The 18,493-nt window shown below is 41.9% G+C and overlaps 2 protein-coding genes across 3 annotated transcripts; both read right to left on the bottom strand.

The window, feature by feature from the left end:
• Window positions 1-2,052: 2,052 nt before the first annotated feature.
• Window positions 2,053-7,777, bottom strand: LOC119356277. 2 transcript variants are annotated; one of them, XM_037623218.1, is made up of 9 exons: window positions 7,583-7,777; window positions 6,604-6,766; window positions 5,404-6,441; window positions 5,216-5,304; window positions 4,114-4,287; window positions 3,921-4,037; window positions 3,615-3,794; window positions 3,469-3,515; window positions 2,053-2,629 (listed from the first exon to the last, which is right to left on the bottom strand). In XM_037623218.1, exons 1-9 carry the CDS (start codon window positions 7,628-7,630, stop codon window positions 2,392-2,394), a joined length of 2,094 nt encoding a protein of 697 aa, XP_037479115.1. In that variant the 5' UTR covers window positions 7,631-7,777; the 3' UTR covers window positions 2,053-2,391. The 2 variants fall into 2 exon arrangements, with proteins under 2 accessions (XP_037479115.1, XP_037479114.1); XM_037623217.1 differs by having other exon boundaries at window positions 5,216-6,441; window positions 7,583-7,776.
• Window positions 7,778-8,411: 634 nt separating this feature from the next.
• Window positions 8,412-17,539, bottom strand: LOC119356276 (putative DNA ligase 4). Its single transcript, XM_037623216.1, has 27 exons — window positions 17,139-17,539; window positions 16,558-16,649; window positions 16,393-16,478; window positions 16,156-16,292; window positions 15,869-15,943; window positions 15,644-15,735; window positions 15,466-15,537; window positions 15,015-15,094; window positions 14,893-14,930; window positions 14,792-14,798; window positions 14,249-14,404; window positions 13,934-14,009; window positions 13,707-13,831; window positions 13,573-13,607; window positions 13,284-13,342; window positions 12,902-12,985; window positions 12,694-12,780; window positions 12,554-12,602; window positions 12,321-12,408; window positions 11,970-12,173; window positions 11,721-11,846; window positions 11,535-11,634; window positions 11,355-11,460; window positions 10,115-10,245; window positions 9,872-10,030; window positions 9,636-9,791; window positions 8,412-9,535 (listed from the first exon to the last, which is right to left on the bottom strand). The coding sequence occupies exons 1-27, from the start codon at window positions 17,472-17,474 to the stop codon at window positions 8,587-8,589; spliced, it is 3,705 nt and encodes a 1,234-aa protein (XP_037479113.1). The 5' UTR covers window positions 17,475-17,539; the 3' UTR covers window positions 8,412-8,586.
• Window positions 17,540-18,493: the final 954 nt, after the last annotated feature.

Raw genomic sequence — 18,493 nt, 5'->3', positions numbered from 1 at the left:
TGGTCTAAGGAAATGATACTACATTAGAAAAGCTTTAGCAAACGAACTACACGATCTTGTGCTACGTTTAGGATTGGGTCTTGTCCATCACATCATTCTCCTAATGATGTGATCCCGTTATCAATGACATCCAATGTCCATGGTCAGGAAACAATGACCATCTATTGATCAACGAGCTAGTCAACTAGAGGCTTACTAGGGACATATTACGATCTACGTATTCACACATGTATTACGGTTTCTGGTTAATACAATTATAGCATGAACAATAGACAATTATCATGAACACGAAAATATAATAATAACCACTTTATTATTGCCTCTAGGGCATATTTCCAACATCTGGGACGGTGACACCATCCTCCTTCGTCCCTCGGAGATACGCACTCACGTAGACGGCTTCTATAAGGCCTTATTCTCCGCCACCCCTCGGGGTGGCGCCTCGCTGGCCCTGGACACTTGGTCGGGCTGCCAACTGGTCTCGGACACGGATAATAACGCCCTTATGGCCCCTTTCGGTGAGGAGGAAGTCCTCGCCACGATTAAGGGTATGAACCCGTCTTCAGCTTCGGGATCGGATGGCCTCCCAGTGAAGTTCTTTCAAACCTTCTGGCAAATTATCAAGCCCGAGGTTATGGCACTATTTGATGAGTTTTATGTGGGGCCATGGGCCTGCCAAAAATCCCACCCGAACAATTAAATATCTTCAGGGACTGAATTTTTTTTGCCCACTCGGATTCTTTGTCCAGGTACTGCAGAAGTCTTGAAAACAGCATTTCTTCTGACTCCTCTGATGTACATCGTCCTAGATGTAGCAAAAACATGGTAACTCTCCCAAGATGCCCATGAGTCAGTTTCTTATATGTTGGCCTGAGATTTGCGCTAAGGGAATCAGTTATCAGATCATATGCAGTTGGTGATTCAGGCATACACAAGAGGGGCTTCACGGTCCCATCCCTCCAAACATGAGAAACAAACTCTAAGAAGCGCCTTTCGCACCAAACAAAGAAGCTTCTTAACTTTATGGTGCTTATGGGAAAACCAAACTCTGGCTCCTTCAGAAACATTGCAATTTCGTACATGATAAGGATACTTCTCCCAAGGGCGTATGAAGATGCCTGCTGTGGAGAGAACTGAAGGCAAGATAACTTTTTGAGTACAGCCAAACTAATTGAAAATAGCTCCTTTATCCAGAAATTCTGAACAAATGAATGAAATTGAATAGAATCCAGCCAACGTATGTTGTCATCTTGCTGCAAAGAGCTTCTGTCTAGGTTAGAAAGCACCCTTGAATTCATGTTAAGAACCACATATCGGTCATTGTCACCATCTTTTCTCAACCTAAAGTATCTAGCACAAAGATCATCATACCTAACTGCACAATCATTTGATTCTTGGCCAACGGAGTGACGAAGATGAGATAGGACTTTAACTCTTATTGACCTCCAATTGTTCCAGACATACAATATAGTTTCAGGTGATATCTGGTTACAGGCCAGCATAGCATCACAAGACGATTCATCTTCTGATCCTCCCGCTAATCCCAAGTTGTACCCAGAAGCTTGAGGCTGGAGATAAACATTAAGAAGAAAATGGGAAGCAACAAGTTCTATTAACAACTTTCCACATTTTCTGCCCACAAGGAAGGCACAACTTAAAATGGCAAGGGATTTTGGCACACATTTCAGTGCATGTGCTCCTAAGTAATCAAAGAGGAAGCAGCAACCGCCGACTTCATTTGTCGTTTCATTGGTTTTTTCATAAAGTCGATTTGCCACTGCCGTCTACCGCCCCGCCATAGGCCTCCCCTGCTCTCACCCTTCTTATTCTATGCTAGCTTTACTCAAGTTTTCAAACAAAAATATCAACCAAATAAACCAATAACCAGCTCAAGCACGGGCGCGGCGTTGCGCTGCGCCTTCGCCTACTAGTCATAATCATATGTCGGGTGTGTGCTCATGATGTTTTTATTCTCTTGATCCGACATTGTGAGTTAATAAAAAGCGCCCTGTATCGGGGAAAAGGTAACATGCATACATTTGAATCACATTCTTTGCCAATATATATGTATAAACTTGACTACGAACAAACATAGGCACATAACTTCATGTTTATTTACATGATAGATAGATTACAACCAAGTTTAATTACAACAGTAAACACTGATATATGTCCATCGGCACATCTGCATATTTACAAAGCACGAGAGCCAAACACCTGAATTGTTTGGAGGTTCAGTCTTCCGACAGTAGCAGTTTGGTGCATGAATCTGCCGTGTGCACTAGTGGGGCTGTACATTCTGCTGCTTGGCACATAAATTTTGGATGAGCCAAAATGATGTCCTCTTATTGACCAAGACATATTTGAACAGTGAACTGAATCACTCTAGGCTTAATTTGCTTCCAGCACCTCCCATTCGTCATCGTCATCATCCGAAGACGTCGTATGGTCCTTAGCATGGTTCCTCTGAGGCAGATCATCTCTGTTTTCATTGCTCCCCAAGGGCCGGTCTGTGTCAACTGACGCACTCTTGCAGTCATTCTTGTGGGAAGAATTAGCTGAGCTGCTAGTCGTCACCAAGGCTGATTTAAGCTTGCTTACACGGGCCTGGATGCTTGCTATTTCTCCCCTACGAAAGTAAAACAAGGGCATTCATATTCAGAGGTTGTATCGATAATACAAGAGCTAACTATGGTTGGCCAAAGAGCTAGAAGACAGTATACAGCTCAATTGAAAGCATGGCTTAGTAATCTTCACTAGTTACGAATTTTCTCCTTTTTAGCTCTGTTTTTTTTTACTTTGTTTGACACTTGTTAATCATATAGTATTGATTTATGTTAACAATATAAAAATTGCAGTGGGGAATTCCTCACTGTTATGCTAAAAAAAAGTGTCATCTCGCATGCAGCACCAAGCTCAATTTCTACAGGTTCTTGATGCCGAGGCCCCCCAGCTCGACCGGCCTGCAGTCATCGTACCATGCTACTGAGCAGTTGCCACCATTAGCATCGAGGTGATCAGTTCAGAAGAACTTGCGCAACCACTTATCGATGGCCTCGAGCAGTCACTTGGGCATCTCTGTTGCCATCATGGTGTGGATGGAATCGCGGGCAGAATCGTTTTCACCATGACGAGCCACCCTCCTTTGATGATCATCCCGCTCAACAGCCACAAACTTGTTACCAGTTTTGTCCAACAAAGGTTGGTAGTCAGCTACCAGATGGAAAGGCAAGGTTGTTAACAAGATTTTTCACTACGAAGAAGACACAAGTCACCCAAGTTTTGGATGAAGAGTTGGGTGGTTGGGGAGTGCACCCACCCTCCTATCGAGATAGGCTCCAAAACAAAAGGATGTACACGACATAGTATGGCAGAGCCTCATTTTAAAATTATACACACTAACACCGGTCAAATAAATGCATGTATGAATGAGCAGTAAGCCTATATTAGTGGGAGAGTGTAACATACTGCATGATATCAATGATGTGACCCTGGTCCAGCAATTGTTCTCTCAGCTGCAACGAGAAATTTTTGAATCCATTAATACAAGGTATGCAAGAAGAGCAACAATTGAAAGAAACAGTAAAATCTACAAACTAAATTTTGCCTATTACCAAAATGTTCTCTTCGGCTTCCTTTTGGAGCTTTCTTGACTCCTCCATTATGCTCCCCATTGTAGCTTCCTTCTCTTTACGTAACAATAGAGCTAATTTATCTTCTTGAATAATTTGCTCCATTGCTGCAGCCTCTTCCTCCATCGAAGTTGCTAGACGTGCATCTAGTTGAAATTTAATCTGTGCACTCGAATTGGGCATGAACATAAAACATTACTATCAATTTCTTACTCACAAAATAACAGCATCCTTGTTCAATGTTATTCTGTTGGCACTTCGCTCTTAATTAAGTTTAGCTGTTGTTACCTCCTGAACAGCTGTAAGCGCTTCATTTCTTTGAGCAGCCAATTTGGTAAGCTTAGACTGAAGGTCCTGAGTTAGAGCCACCAACGAACAATTTTCTCCACACAATACTTGAGCTTGCTATTTATGAATGAATGAATAGTAAGCCTCATTTTTCAATACATATGAAGATACCAGAGCATTAAGAACATGGTACCTTATCATTTGACTCTTTCGAATTCTCAATGAGCTGGTTAAAGTGCTCTGCCATGGCAAGAAAATTTTGATGTGCCTTGTCAGCATTTTGTTTTGCTAGTCGAGACTTTTCCTCCTGAAGCTCAACCTCTTTCATTTTCATGATTGTTGATTCATACAAACAGCTCAATGATTCCTGCAACGAGCTTTATGTGAACTTTCTACAAAATTCATGATCAAACTATTGTGTTCTGTATATTTAACCAAATTTTCTTATGTATATTACAGAATAGTTTAAATTTTATTACAAAATTCGGTACCATAATTTGGCAAGTGTTGGCATGCAAAATCTTGGCTTACCAATGACTAATCTGGAAAATTCAGGCCTTAAACAAAGCAAAAAATTCAATAAACATTGGCTTGGAAATTTTTGGTGCCAATCAAGCAGGACCCATTTTATTAAGATAATGGAAGCTTTTTAACCCCGGCCTCTGCATCATAGATGCATGCAGCCACACTTATTACAGAGTTTATTACATCAACAAGAAAAATAATCTCGACTAAAGAAGAAGAGACCAAAATATCCTGGCCAATAACAACCAAGAGCTATTATACCCACAGCAAGACTACTCTATAAACTAAGAAGTCTATCAGTGGCACGCCATCCAAATCGGGACATAAAGCAGGACCCATATGTTTCTCAATTTTTTTGAGAATCAGAACATATGTTTCTCAATTTGTTTCAGTGTATTGCCCTAATGCTTTCAAGTGAGAAAAAAGAGAAATTACTGGCTGCATGCATGCCAATGACTGATAAAAGATTAAACTTCACAGTTTACAAAAACATAACTAGGTAACTGATAATTTGTGATTTCATAATTAAGAGTAAGGATTGAATCAAAAGCAATCCCATTGACTTGGCTTTGTACCGTATTTTTAGACTAATAAGCATGTTTTTTTTCGATAAAGGGTAATATATTAAAATCAAACTGATATAAAAAACACCTGGCCTGAGACTAATAAGAAGATACGAAAAAACATACTGAGCTTTTAAAGTGGTTTATTGACAAGTAGGATTAAAAATATTGTTTCTAAGGAGAAAGCCTTAGTCGTACAACAGTTACCTTGCTTTTAGTGATATCAGAAATATTCTTGTTTATTTCAGTGATATGAAATGACTGAGTGGAGTTATCAAGAAATCCCTCACTTTTATCTGCACCAGGCATCATCCATTCTTCATTAGGCTGATCTGCATCAAGCTCAACCATCGGGCATAAGGAGTAGTACTTATCACCATCGAAATTGCACGTACTAGTAAAAGTTCGGCGATTATTGAAATTGAGATGTATTGAAGGTAGCTCCTCATTATGAACTGTCTCGGAACCACCCTTTTCTTGAAAGGGTTGTAATGAATTATCTACGATTTTGGATGAGGCAAATAAGTCAAATAGCTTGTGTTGATTGTCTAGCTTAACAAAAGACTGCTCATTTTTCTCCTCAGTAAAATTCAATGGTACTTTTGTTGTCTCGTCAACTGTGCATAGATCGCCAAATAAATTGTAGAAGTTGCCATCATTTGCTGACTTGTGGAGCTCAGGGGTATTTTCTGCAGTACAGAGTGCACCCAACTCTTCTCCAGCATTATCTTTGTTTTCAAACAGAACTTGTAAGTCATTATTATCCTTTGGGTTGGAGAGCGTATGGACAGTTGGAGCATTTGGCAAATTCTTTGATGTCTGTTTGTCTTCCTTTGAGTGAAAATTCACAAGTAAGGTTTCCAAGTAACAGTTATCTTCTGACTTGTCGAAATCATGTTTACTTACCTCATCAGAAAGTTTCAGAGGCACTTGCCCTCCATGTTTCACTGCACAATCTGAAGGGCTCTCCTTAAATAATGGCAACATATTCCCAGAAGAGGCAAGCAAATCTGATAGCTCATAATTATCATTACAGTGTTTGTGGTTGCCTATTTCAGTCTCTGGAGTCACTTCATCTTTTTCAGCTGCACAATGATCATTACATCCTCCTGAATCAGACTGCTCATACTCCATCATATGTGGCTCCGCTGCAGATGTCGATGACGATCCAAGCAGAGCATAATGCTCCTGAAGAAGGCTGTTCATTACTGTTGTAGGAATTCTTGTTTCATTTATCACCACTTTATCCTCGATCTGGGAACATTTTTCTATTTTGTTCTTACTCTGGAATGGTCCATCATAATCTGAAAACGGATCACATTCACCAACAGTGCCACTGCTCTCAGCTGACGTACCAAATAGGGCACTGGTATCCTCTCGAGCTCCTAGATCCACCAATGATATCCCTCCAGAGTGCAAGTTAGATTTCCTGGCTAACATTTGGAAACAAACAAGCATGAGACTGAAGGCCCCATTGAATAAACAACTAGCAGATGCACATATTTGATTGCTACAAGTATTTCCATGTAATGGATGAAAACAAACAACAGGAATGAAAAAAAACGGTGCAAAACACAGTGCACAAAGTTACTTACAATCAGTATGGTCGTGTTCTGCATAATCAACATCTTGGAGTGTAAAAACTGTTTCAGTAGGTTCGCTTACTGCTGGAATGACATCGGAAAGAACAAATCCAACAGCTGCATCAACATCAGAGGAATACTGACTGGCTACAGCCTTCAATATTCGAAGATCAACCTGTAACACAAATACAAAGGGGAAAAAATAACCTTAAATATGCCATGTTTTCTTTATCTTGATGTACAGTTGCACATATATTAGAATTGGTCGCGTAAATACAGTAGGAGGTGGTTCATGTTAATGAATCCAGTCTCCAGGATGAAGTAAACCATGTTTGGCATTGGTTGACAGGGAAATCCATAATCCAGCAAGGCCGCACAATGAATGTCAGAATTTTATATTTATTTTTTGGAAAGGTTGAATAATGTCAGCATAAATGACTTGATACTTGTGCATTTTACTTGGCTGTTGGCTCCTTGCATCTTCTGTCACTATTTTTTACTGTATTTCCCTATAATTACTTGGCTGGACTTATATTATGCACGTGCAGACCTACTACTGATGTCCCTTCCATATATGATTGTACATACTGAGCAGAGCATTCTCTCTCAATAGTATTATAAATTATCCTTTATTGGCCTAAAGCAGAAATTTACCTCCCTCCAAGAAAAACTGAAATGCTCCCGGGAGTCTATCAACAGATCTTTTGAATTGTCCTATTAATAGATTTCATCAAACAGTTCGTCGGCAACCCATACGGTGGTGCCTTGTAGGAGCTAGAGCACGCCCAGGAAAATCCAAAATGCAGAGGACCGAAAATAAGATTCTCCAAATAGAATCTTCGCGTGTAAGCTAGATGAATTACTCCATTTTTTATTTTATTTTTGCTAAATAGGACTATTACATATTTACATAGAAGAAATTGACCTTGAGGTATTCCAAACAAAAACATGAACAAATCTTGTGGAGCCAGCCAGCCGGACCAATCCATACCTGCGGGAAGACCTCTCGCAGGGCGCAGAAGACCTGCTTGAATGCCATCGCCGACGCCTCCAGAAGTGGAAAGGGGCTGGATTTTTGGTCAAGGAGAAGGGGGCTGACATGAAGGTTGGGGGAGTGGAGAAAACCAGTGAGACAGAGAGAGGGGTGACGGATGGAAAGAAAGAAGTCGAGGGAGACGACAGGTGAGGAGGAAAAGCTCGGATGGGGACGCGCCAGTTACTCGCGAATATTCATGGCGTATAGAATGGCAACTGGGGCCGCATTAGCCGTGGGGGCCATACGGTCAGTGAGTGCCACGGGGGGCTGCGCTTGGCTCCAACCTTCCTGGGAGGCTGGGGCGCGAGGAGACCGGCTTGTCAGTGACACGGATAGTGTGGCTCGTTGTCTCACGGTGGGTTGACTAGGACGGCAACCAGAGGACCTTTTTTTTAGAAAAAATACTAGACCTGTCCGGTGTTGCCGACACGGAGGCCGTTGGCACGTCAAGTTTCAATGTGGTCCACCCGTCACACATCGTGTGCATTTCTTTCACAGTGCTGCCGACCACCCGTCACGCCCACCGTGAGCCCGTGGTGTCGCGTCGTGCGTCTTCCGCTACACGAGGCCTCATCTGAGACCTGGACAGGCGGGCCGTCCTGGTGCGTAAGCGGTTCTGTAGTTGGCCGCCGGCTGAAGCGCACGACGGCATCGGCAATGGACGCGTCGACGCCTGACGGAAAACCAACCAATCCATAGGGCCGAACCAGGCTACCGACGCGGCTACGGTACACACTGCAGGCCACCGAGTGCTGGAAGCCATCACAGTTTGGTCCAGCATCAATTTTTTCAGGCACAACTCACAGTCTCTGCTATGCTCTCACTCCACGAGATAACTAGGGCCATGGTACGGACAAGGTTGATGGTTACAAGCATCTGTCATATTTACAGGACCGTGGAAACGGTGAAAAAGACGTACGGCGTACGTGCTACCCCGAGCCCACAGAGCCGAAGCACTCTCACCAATCTTTCAGAAACTCGTCGGCCAGATCTTTGTAGCTCACCTTTTTCTTCTTGGGAGCCGCGGGATTTGGATCTGGGGCTGGAACCCCCGCACTGTATGACGAACTTCCTGCCGGCGGTGCCGGAGCCACGGGATTGGATGCAGAACCACCTGTCTCAGGCACCGGAGCCCTGTTATCCGACATGGAACTTCTCACACGCGGCGGATCATGCTCGACTTTGGCTGGGGGATCGCTGCTCGCTTCTTCCCTAAGCGACGGTATCATGTCGAGGAGCATCGCGTGCAGAGGATCAACCATCTGTTCTATCTTCTCACCTGCCATGCTCTCTCCTTCACCAGCGTCTGTTCTTTGGGAAGTTCCTTTGCTTTCGAACTTTGGACTGCCTGTCTTCTCCTCTGCGGCACTCAGTTTGACGACTGTGGGCTCTCGATCGTCCAATGTGATGAACTGGGCCCCTGCAGGCGGTCCTTGGTTTTCATCCAGGCTATCTTCTTCCATCTTTACGACAGCATCTGTGCCAACCTTTTGATCTTCTTCACCTGTTTCACCAGGGCCGCTTTCGTCAGATTCACGATAGTCTATTTTCGCTTGCCGGGTTCCTCTTCTAGCACTTGTTCTTCGAACTGGTCTAGGAGCAGCTCGAGGTGGTCGTTGGTGCTTGTCACTGCTATCTTCTTCCATCCTGGAGATGGGATCTGTGTTCGACTTTTCATCATCTTGACCTGTTTCACCAGGACCGTCTTCTTCAGGTTCACCATCATCTATTTTTGCCTGCTTATTTCCTCTTCTAGCCCTTGTTGTTCGGACTGGCCTAGGAGCAGCCCGTACAGTTCTCGAACTACTGCTTGTCGCCCTGCCCCTTTTCCTTGCATGTTTAACATGAGATATTTCAACCTCCTCATTTTCAGCAGTCTTGTCATTAGAGGGCTGGGCCTTTTCCTCACTGAAATAAAACATCAACAATCAAAAGGTAAATAGTTGTTTTCAGAGATGATGAAATGGTGGATACGTTGAACCTTCAAATGTGAACATTCAACATATACCTCCTTTCGATTTGTATTTCTTCTAATGTATCCGGTTTAAGGTTGTAGGCGGTTTCAGGCAATTTCATTTGTTTCTCCACTGAATCTTCTAACCACTTGTTACTGACAACATGCAATCTTTTGTCGTGTAGGTAACGCCTCTCAGCTGGAGAGAAGCTGCATAAACAATAGACTCATTACTGTTCCTATTCCCTGTCACTCACAATAATATACAAAAAAAAGCATTAAATCATCACCTCTTGTACAATATGTCAAAATTGTACACCTCAAGAACTGAAACTATAACCAAATGGGTAGCAGGAGCAAGGCTGCTGCAATACTGACCACCATGCATTGTAAGGTCCTGCTTCACCCTCTTTAGTGCAAGATCAGATATTACATTGTAGTCCTCGTTCCTTCAGGAAGAAAACAAAAAAAGGAGAAACAAATAAGTATTGACATTACATGGAAGATGATATTTGGCAGTAAATGAGACTTACACTAAAGGTGCATGATACAAGTAAACGCAGCAACCCTGGAAGAAGCAGAATCTTTCATCTGCATAATACTTCTTTTTGTACCGGTGTACCATGCTTGGATCGACAGTAACTTTGTCCATGTTGATGAATATCTGAACAATGAATCAATGAAAGAACTGAAACTATAACCATAAACTAGCCCTTATAAAAAGGGCAAAAAGCAACAATATTTCAAGTCACAGCCAGCAACACCTTTCCTGCCACTTGCTAGTCAGAGCAACCTTCTCAGCACAAGCTAAGAATTTTATGTGATAAAACCACTTTAACAACAAAATTACAATGCCAGGGGATGCGACAATACGTGGATCTATGGTGAAGTAACAATCCAAAATTATGTTTGTGCTGTCATTCAAACTCTAACAGTGCTCGCTGGGTGAGTTGTTTGATGGCCATTATTAGGGAGATTTAAATTGGTGAAATCTGTCGAAGATTTATGTGTCTGAAAGGGATATCGCAACATGATTTCTCTAGCAAAGAGATACTATCAAATAGTGCTTTCTCTATCTGAGGCTTTATTCACGGGATGTACATAAATGTGGCCTTCGGATATCCCTAAAGCTATAGCCTATTTCAGATTCATCTGTCCCAAGGCTCATGTTGAGGGGTTTGCAAATTGCTCATATATGTACTGTAGCAATCCCATGTAGCTTCCAGCTAGCTACAGGGTGTACTGTAGTATGTGGCTATGTGCACCTTCTACTATATAGCTGACTGAGAGAACTGAGCACCACTCAGTTTGTGGGGCCGCGTGAACATCAACCCACCCAGGGGCAGATCTAGGCCAAACAAGGCCAAGGTGCACAGCTCATGGGCTAAGGAGCATACACCAAATTGTGCAGAGCCCATGAAATACCAGGGTGCACACACCAACTTTTATGGGCTGATTGCAAGGAAAAAAGATGTTGGACCCTGGTGCATGTGCACCCTGGTAGCCCAACGTGGCTCCGCCCCTGAACCCACCCATTGGGGTTCAACTGTCATGGTATTGGTGCCTGGTGTCTAGGTCGTTCTTCTATAAACAATGCCATCAGCTTCTATAGCCTGCTGTCTACGTCATTCTTCTATAAACAATGCTATCAGCCATACTATAGCTGGTAGCATGATTAATTCAGACCCCCGTAACACATCTTGATTTTTGAAAAATTGTCACATGTGTTTAAGGAGATAAAGCATTTGCCGCATACAAAAATAAGCTTTGTACCTGCTTCAGGTCAGAAACATCGATGTCCCAGTAGTAAAAATCTGCATACGAGTCGATCTCTTCAGGAAATTTGTGCCTGGCAAAATCTGCAAGAAAGAGGATATACCTGCACAGCAAAATGCATTAGAATATGTTGGGTAAAAAGATTAGAGGAATATGTGATATAAGCAAAGGACGAACTTGGGTTGCAAACGAAGAAGTATTTTTTGCTTGCAACAGTCCAAGATCCAGGAATAATGAATGATCCTTCCGTGGCGTATGGCCGCCTGATATTTGATACCTGAGAGTGCAGCAAATAGCCTCAAACTGTATGTACTCAGCACCCAGGATAAGGAAAAGTAGCCCTGCACAACAAAAGTGGAATACCTTTCTTCTCCGCTGCTATGCAGTGAGTAACAGAGTCATTAAGATTCATCGAGAAAGATCCTCCATTCTCCACAACCAGTTTATGGAAATAGTCGAGGTTATATGACGGAGGGGTGTTGACAAAATCTAAGTATGATAAGGAATGTACCAGTCCGAATATATGGTGTGCTTTAAAAAGATGCAGATATAGTTGCTTGACCTTCTACACAAATGTGTAGGTAGTGGCATATATGCCAAAAAAAAGGATACAGAACATCGTGTTTGCAAATATCAGGGTTTCGCCCTTTAAGCCTGATATGTCAGTCTTCATAAGATGTGAAGGGATGATTGATACATTCTTCTTCTCCCCCCTTTTGTTTATTTTTGGGTTCTGTAAGTTGTCATTTTTCAGACTCTTATCATCTTCTGCCTTGTGCATTGACCCATTACTTGAGTGCACGATCTCCACAAATGCTGCAATGATCAATATTCCAGAGTTCATCTTTCAGATATATAATCAATATGCATGGCATCAGAAGCAATGTGCCTTACTGTGAGATATTCAAATTGAAATGAGGATATTGATACAAAAAAACTATTAAAAGCGCAAAAAAGAATTACATTGCACATCAAGGCACTCGTGCCATGGCTTATCATATCTCACTCGTTGAATGCGGGGGAACCTCAAGCAGTATGGGGCAGCAAAAACCTTCAATATATTGGAAGCAATTGTCAAAAACCAACTGGAGAGCAAATCAGTGATTGGCTAAATTGGACAAGAAGAAATATTTCTTGAGCATAACTTTTTTGAAGACTGCAATACAACAAGTATTCGATTCTTTAAAATGAATTACCTCGGATTTAATTGTTCGAATATCACTTGTTATAGATAGTATGACTGACCTGCAATTCGTGATTTAGCAGATCAGATGCTTGCTACAGCTGAGGCTGGCTAGTAAGAAGCCAAGAACCCAAATGATTAAAGAAAGCTTACTTATCAGGGCTTTCTATCCAAACATCTGGCCGCTCCTTCGAATTGTTTGTTACTTCATAAAATCTGGGTGTTTTTTTGGGGGTTCCACTTTTGATGATTAAAAAAATAGCCATTCATGAGACGGAAATGGGGTGCCTTAACAAATAAATTCAAACATGTAGCATACTAAACTAATAATAATGCAAAAGCAGAAACAAAGACAATATACCTAAAGTGGGGCTTCAGTTTCGCGACTAGAGTGGCAAGTTCTTCATCGGAGAGACCAGTACCGACTCGACAAAATGAAAGAAATCTTGCAAGGATAGCAAAATACATAAAGGTAGGAAACAAAAACTTTGACAATCTGACCATATCAAAAGCTCATAAGAAACACTCTGAGAACTATTAGAACATGAAAAACTGAATGATCAAAATGCTATAATTTTTTTACTTGCTTTTTTTCCTTTTGAGACCAGAACTTAGCTATTAAGAACGTCAATATAGTATTAGGAGAACCGAATTCCCTCTCTTAACCATATATCCACCTACTTTCCCCCACATTGGTAGATATAAAGGTACACAAACTACTGTAGGAGAAAAGGTTTGCTTACCTTTTGGGGTGACTATTATCATCTGAAGACACTGCAAGACCAACTAAAAACTGTGCAACCTATAAATCGGTTTCGAATGATCAGAATTCCTTCATAGCATCCACTTGGAAGAACAAAGATAATTTAAGTATAGTCTTAGCATTACAAGAAAATTGCAGTTGGTAAGTCATGAGTTGTTATGTAAGAATCAAGAGTACACATTCAAAACTTTGCACCTCAGCTAGTGTTAATGTTGAAACCAGAACAGTGAAAGAAGTATGTGAAATTCAAAACAAGCACATGTACACACCTCTCCTCCTCGACGCCCTGATCCATAATATCCACCTAAAAAATAAAGGAATGGACATACACTCAATCACTGCACTCAATCAACAGGTGGAAAAGTTTACTGTTAATACTTCAAGTAAGCATGATGATGCTGACCTATAATAATAACATCCAGATCAGCACCAGCATGTATATAATCAGGCTTTAGTTTAAGCCACTTTCCAGTTCGATCACCAGGTTCCCATTTGGAATCAAGGTCCTTTAGTACAATTCCCTCATCTCTAATCACAAACAATGGATTGAAAAATCAAGAGACCACATTTAGTTATTAGTGTTACAAACAGATTGCTACGTTGTTTTGTGTTTAGGAAGTGGAAACAAACCTGTTTTCGACAGTCTCCTTGAAGAATTTCTCAACGTCTTCAATATTGGGAGCAAAAATGGACCAGCATGGTTCATCTACAATTTGCAAGCATAACTACTGTTACATATTACTGAAAGGAAAAAAAAGATATAGCAAAAAAATCAAGCTCGTTATGCACTGCAGAAAATAAATTTGTAAACATAAAAAAAAACATGTCAAAGCAAAAGGACAGTTCTGTTAACACCCCTGTGGCAAATTTTTTGAAGATGCCATCTAGATTTATTTATTTGAATCAGATGTCAAGTTGAGACAGCATATAACTTTCAGGAGCTACCTGGGGGGCGATGGGTGTTTAGACCACCTGTTGGGACCAAAATCTCAAGACGACCCTTTAAAGGTTTGACAACCTTCCGCAGAATTTCGTGCCGCTCCGACAAACTTTGGTGGATAACACTAGTGTCTCCAGAATAAAGAATGTCAAAAGCAATATCTGTACATTCCTAGCGTCAAGCAAAACATGGCCAGCATGAAAAGAAAAAGTGATATGAAAAACTGAAGGGTGAAATAATGTTCCTCATAATTAAGTATTTGCGAACCAAAGGAAAATAAATTTCAGGTCATGTGTTAAATGCATATAGATCTACCCAAGCGAGAAACAAATGTCCTAGTGTTTTCAGGACACTGAAACCCAAAAGGTGTTTCATTACCAATTTGCCAGTTACTCCCTCCGTTCGGAATTACTTGTCGCAGAAATGGATGTATCTAGACGTATTTTAGTTCTAGGTACATCCGTTTCCGAGACAAGTAATTCCGAACAGAGGGAGTAGGTATCAATACAGAAAGCAAGATGCAAGAAGCAGTTAAAAGTGAAGGATACAGCACAACTGCAAGGGGAAAAAGGTAATTTCAGTTAGATAGGGACTGCCATACCAGGGTGAATCTAAAATGAACCTATAGTGAACAAGTTAATGATAAAACCTGTCGATTTGTCTCCAGCCCCTCACTAGCAGCCTTTGCTGTGAATAAAATAGTTTGAGTTCACTGTAAAATATTCAACAGAACACGCAAAATATTACTAATTCCAATGAAAGTTTAAAAACCTATTTCCTGGTTTGAGCCAAATTCAGCAAACCGATTAAGCGCAGTATCCCAAACAAGCATCTCCCCATCCAAAATACACCTGAGGATTCAGTTGAATTCATATCAGAGTTAAGAATGAGTGACCAAGTTGTATTGTGAAATAATCTACACAAAACATTGATATCATTCCCACAGAGAGCTTATATTGTCAAGGAAATAATATAAGGGGCAAGATGATCCCATAATAACTCAGCACATTCGGGTTTGTCTATCTAGCTAACTAGCCAAATAAGACCAACAAACTGACTACATGTTCCAATAATCACTGGAAAGATTTTGTCCATTTGTTTATTATGATAGGACTAAGCCCTGAGATGGACTTCTTTCATGCAAAGTCTAGCATCATTCTTATTAATGCTACAGTACCCCCAAAAAAAGAGGATACTACTGCTTAGTAATAATAAACAATACCTGTCAACCAGGATATTTTCCTTAATAAATTTGGACATCCCAGATGTATATTCAGAATGATCAAGAAAGGTCCTGACATACAGAAAACATTAGTGGGCCAAGATGAGGCTCTCTGTAAACTCAAAAACATATACGTTTCAGAAGAATGTGCAAGTAAATATGGAACAATTTAATTTACCGTGAGAAGAAATGAATCTCTTCCCCATTCTTGTGAATTTGGATACGATCGCCATCAAATTTGCACTCAGCAACCACTGGTTTGCCATGAAGCTGGAGACAGGGAGGTGGCAGTTTGACGAAGCAGATTCAGGTGATGCCAAAGAGAAATACAGAGAGGGTATTTCCTTGGCAATAGTTACAACATGCAGTGTCACACTAGGAGCTAGAAAAAACAAGGAAATACCTTCTTCCATGCAGATGAAGCGTTACCGACTCTCATAGCTAGCTGAGGCCTCACAGCCTTTCCGACTTCTATATCCTGATCATACAACATAGGAGTAACAGAAGTAATGAGAAAATTGTGTGTGCCTGAAAGATATTCAATGACCTATCCATCCAAAAGATGGCTCCATGCATAGACAAAAGAGCAAAAGGTAAGAGCTACGAAATAATACTACATTTTGAAGACTTTGACCGTTGAACCACGAATAGTATGTGTCAGAAAAAAAGTACAAGCAACAGCATAATCACCTGACGTTTATGCCTTTGACTTCGATCATTAAGCTTTTCACAGACCCATTTTAAGTCACAAGTGACATTGAATAAGTCCTCAGCGTCAGGATGAAATTCATGGAATATGCTCTTCTCACTGATCCCCAATTTCAAGTCTATGATGGTACAGGAACATCAAAAGAAATTCAGAAGTACTGTTGGAATGTGCATCAATTATTAAGCATAAAGAAACAATAGTCTGTAGAACAAGTTCACCTTTAATAATGATCATGAGAAGCCACTTCATTTCAAGGGCATTGGTTTTCTTGATCATACTTGAAAGAACCGAAGCCTTCTCAGACCTATATAAAATGAGGAGGAACTTCTGATTTCTGACTTTCAGTCATACACGAATGCGAAGGAAATAGATGCATAAGCTACCTAGTATCACTTGCAGATAGACGATCAAGTGCGTCATTAACCTCCTTTATTGTCAACCCACCAGAAGTCATTCCTTGCCTCCGCTGCAGCACCTGAGTAGAAAAAGGAAATTATGTCAAAAGCGGCCTGAAAAAAAAAAGGCAAGATAAGCTGCTACAACAAGCAGCATCTTGATAAATCAATACAGCCACATGCATTTTGAATTGAATCGGCGTTTCTTTATACATTTATAGTATCAAACCAATGACACCATATACAACTACCAATAAGGCTTCCAGCCTTCTACTTTCGAGCCATTAGACCATTTTTCGTTACAAGTTGTGCACCCGAATCACAGAGAACACACTGACGATAGCCAGTGGTACATTGCTAAGCATATGAAGAACATCATGTCAAGCACACAGCTGAAAGGTCAAACCCCTAAGTCAACCTCTAATCCTCAACGGCTAAACCCTACACAATTCAATCAGTTGGCACAATCCATCGAACCCCATACAACAATCCATCAACGGCGAGGCGACGCTGTGATTACGGAGAACGACAATGCTGAATGGTGGGGAAAAAAATGGTCCCGACTGTACCTCGGCGGCGACGAGGGAGAAGTTGCCCGCGTTGCGGCCGCCGCCCCCGCGGCGCCAGTTGGTGAGGCGGACGGCGTCGGGGGAGTCCTTGGCGATTCCGAGCGCTTCGACGAGCGCGGCGGCGAGGGCGGCCTCCTTGAGGCCGTAGGAGCCGCGCTCGCGGTCGAGGGACGGGAGGATGAGGCGGAGCGCGCTGAAGTAGTCGTCCCTGCCGCTGGCCCCGTAGGCGCGGTCGAGGAACGTGCGGAGGCGGCCCCGCTTCTTCGCGGACGTGCGGTCCCGCGTCATGGCCTGGAACATCGCCACCAGGAGCCCGAACCGCACCGTCGCCGCCATCGCCGGCGTCGTGGGTGCGGGGTGGGGACGGCAGAGGGTCGAACCAGGGGCCTCTCTGCAAAACTGCGCCGCCGCTATATTGTTTTTTTTTCCTTGGTTCCTTCTCCCGCACGAGCTCCAGAGGGTTCGGAGGAAATGACGTGGTTTACTTTTGTGTACAACAAGGCCCAACAGACAAACTACACTCGTTCGTTGGCCCACCTTTGCTTTCGTCCGTCACCGTACAAGGCCCGAAACAAAGGAGTGAGAGATATTTTTTATTGTCAAAAAAAAAGGAGTAAGAGATTTTTGTGTTTCAGTGTCTAGTTTATTTCACATTGTTGATTCTAGTCCAAAGCATCCCCGTTTTGTGCAGTCTGTTATTTGCTTAGAATAATACAATTTTTCTATTGATAATTGTATTAAAATACATGGATTATTTAGCAAGTACGTAGTTATGCATAGCATCTAACGACTTTGGGATATTTGACGACTGAGCATAGTTCCAACACTGGATTGGTCTCTAAATGCCAGGCAGCTAAACATAGCATTTGACAACTTGGATGTAGACACTTGCTCATAGGTCATACCATTGTGATTAGAGTTAAAATGGTCCCACTTTATCTTTTCCTTTGCATGTTCAAATGGATGAACATTATTCATGTTTTCCCATCTGGACATCATTGTCCGATATATGGCTCTAAATCTTATTTTGTCCGGAACACATATAGGTCCGCACCTCGTATATCCAGGAATTTTACTACCATACCACAACAAGACCTTTTCCCACGAAGTCATGTTTGTCTTTTATAAGTTTAGCGTGACCATTTTTTCTCTCCCGCACGAGCTCGAGAGGGTTCCGAGGAATGCCGTCGTTCAATTTTGGGTAGAAGGACCGAAGGGCGCGTCTATAGCTCACGTGTAGCGAGCGTGAGCCAAACAGTATTTGGAAAAATGTTCTGGATGTATCAAAAAAAGTTCCAGATGTATAAAGAAAATTGATAATGTGTATGAGTAACATAGACATGTATTGAAAAATT

The sequence above is a fragment of the Triticum dicoccoides genome, chromosome 2A, assembly GCF_002162155.2.
Source record: "Triticum dicoccoides isolate Atlit2015 ecotype Zavitan chromosome 2A, WEW_v2.0, whole genome shotgun sequence".
Lineage (NCBI taxonomy): Eukaryota > Viridiplantae > Streptophyta > Magnoliopsida > Poales > Poaceae > Triticum > Triticum dicoccoides.
This window is presented reverse-complemented; position numbering and strand designations above follow the sequence as displayed.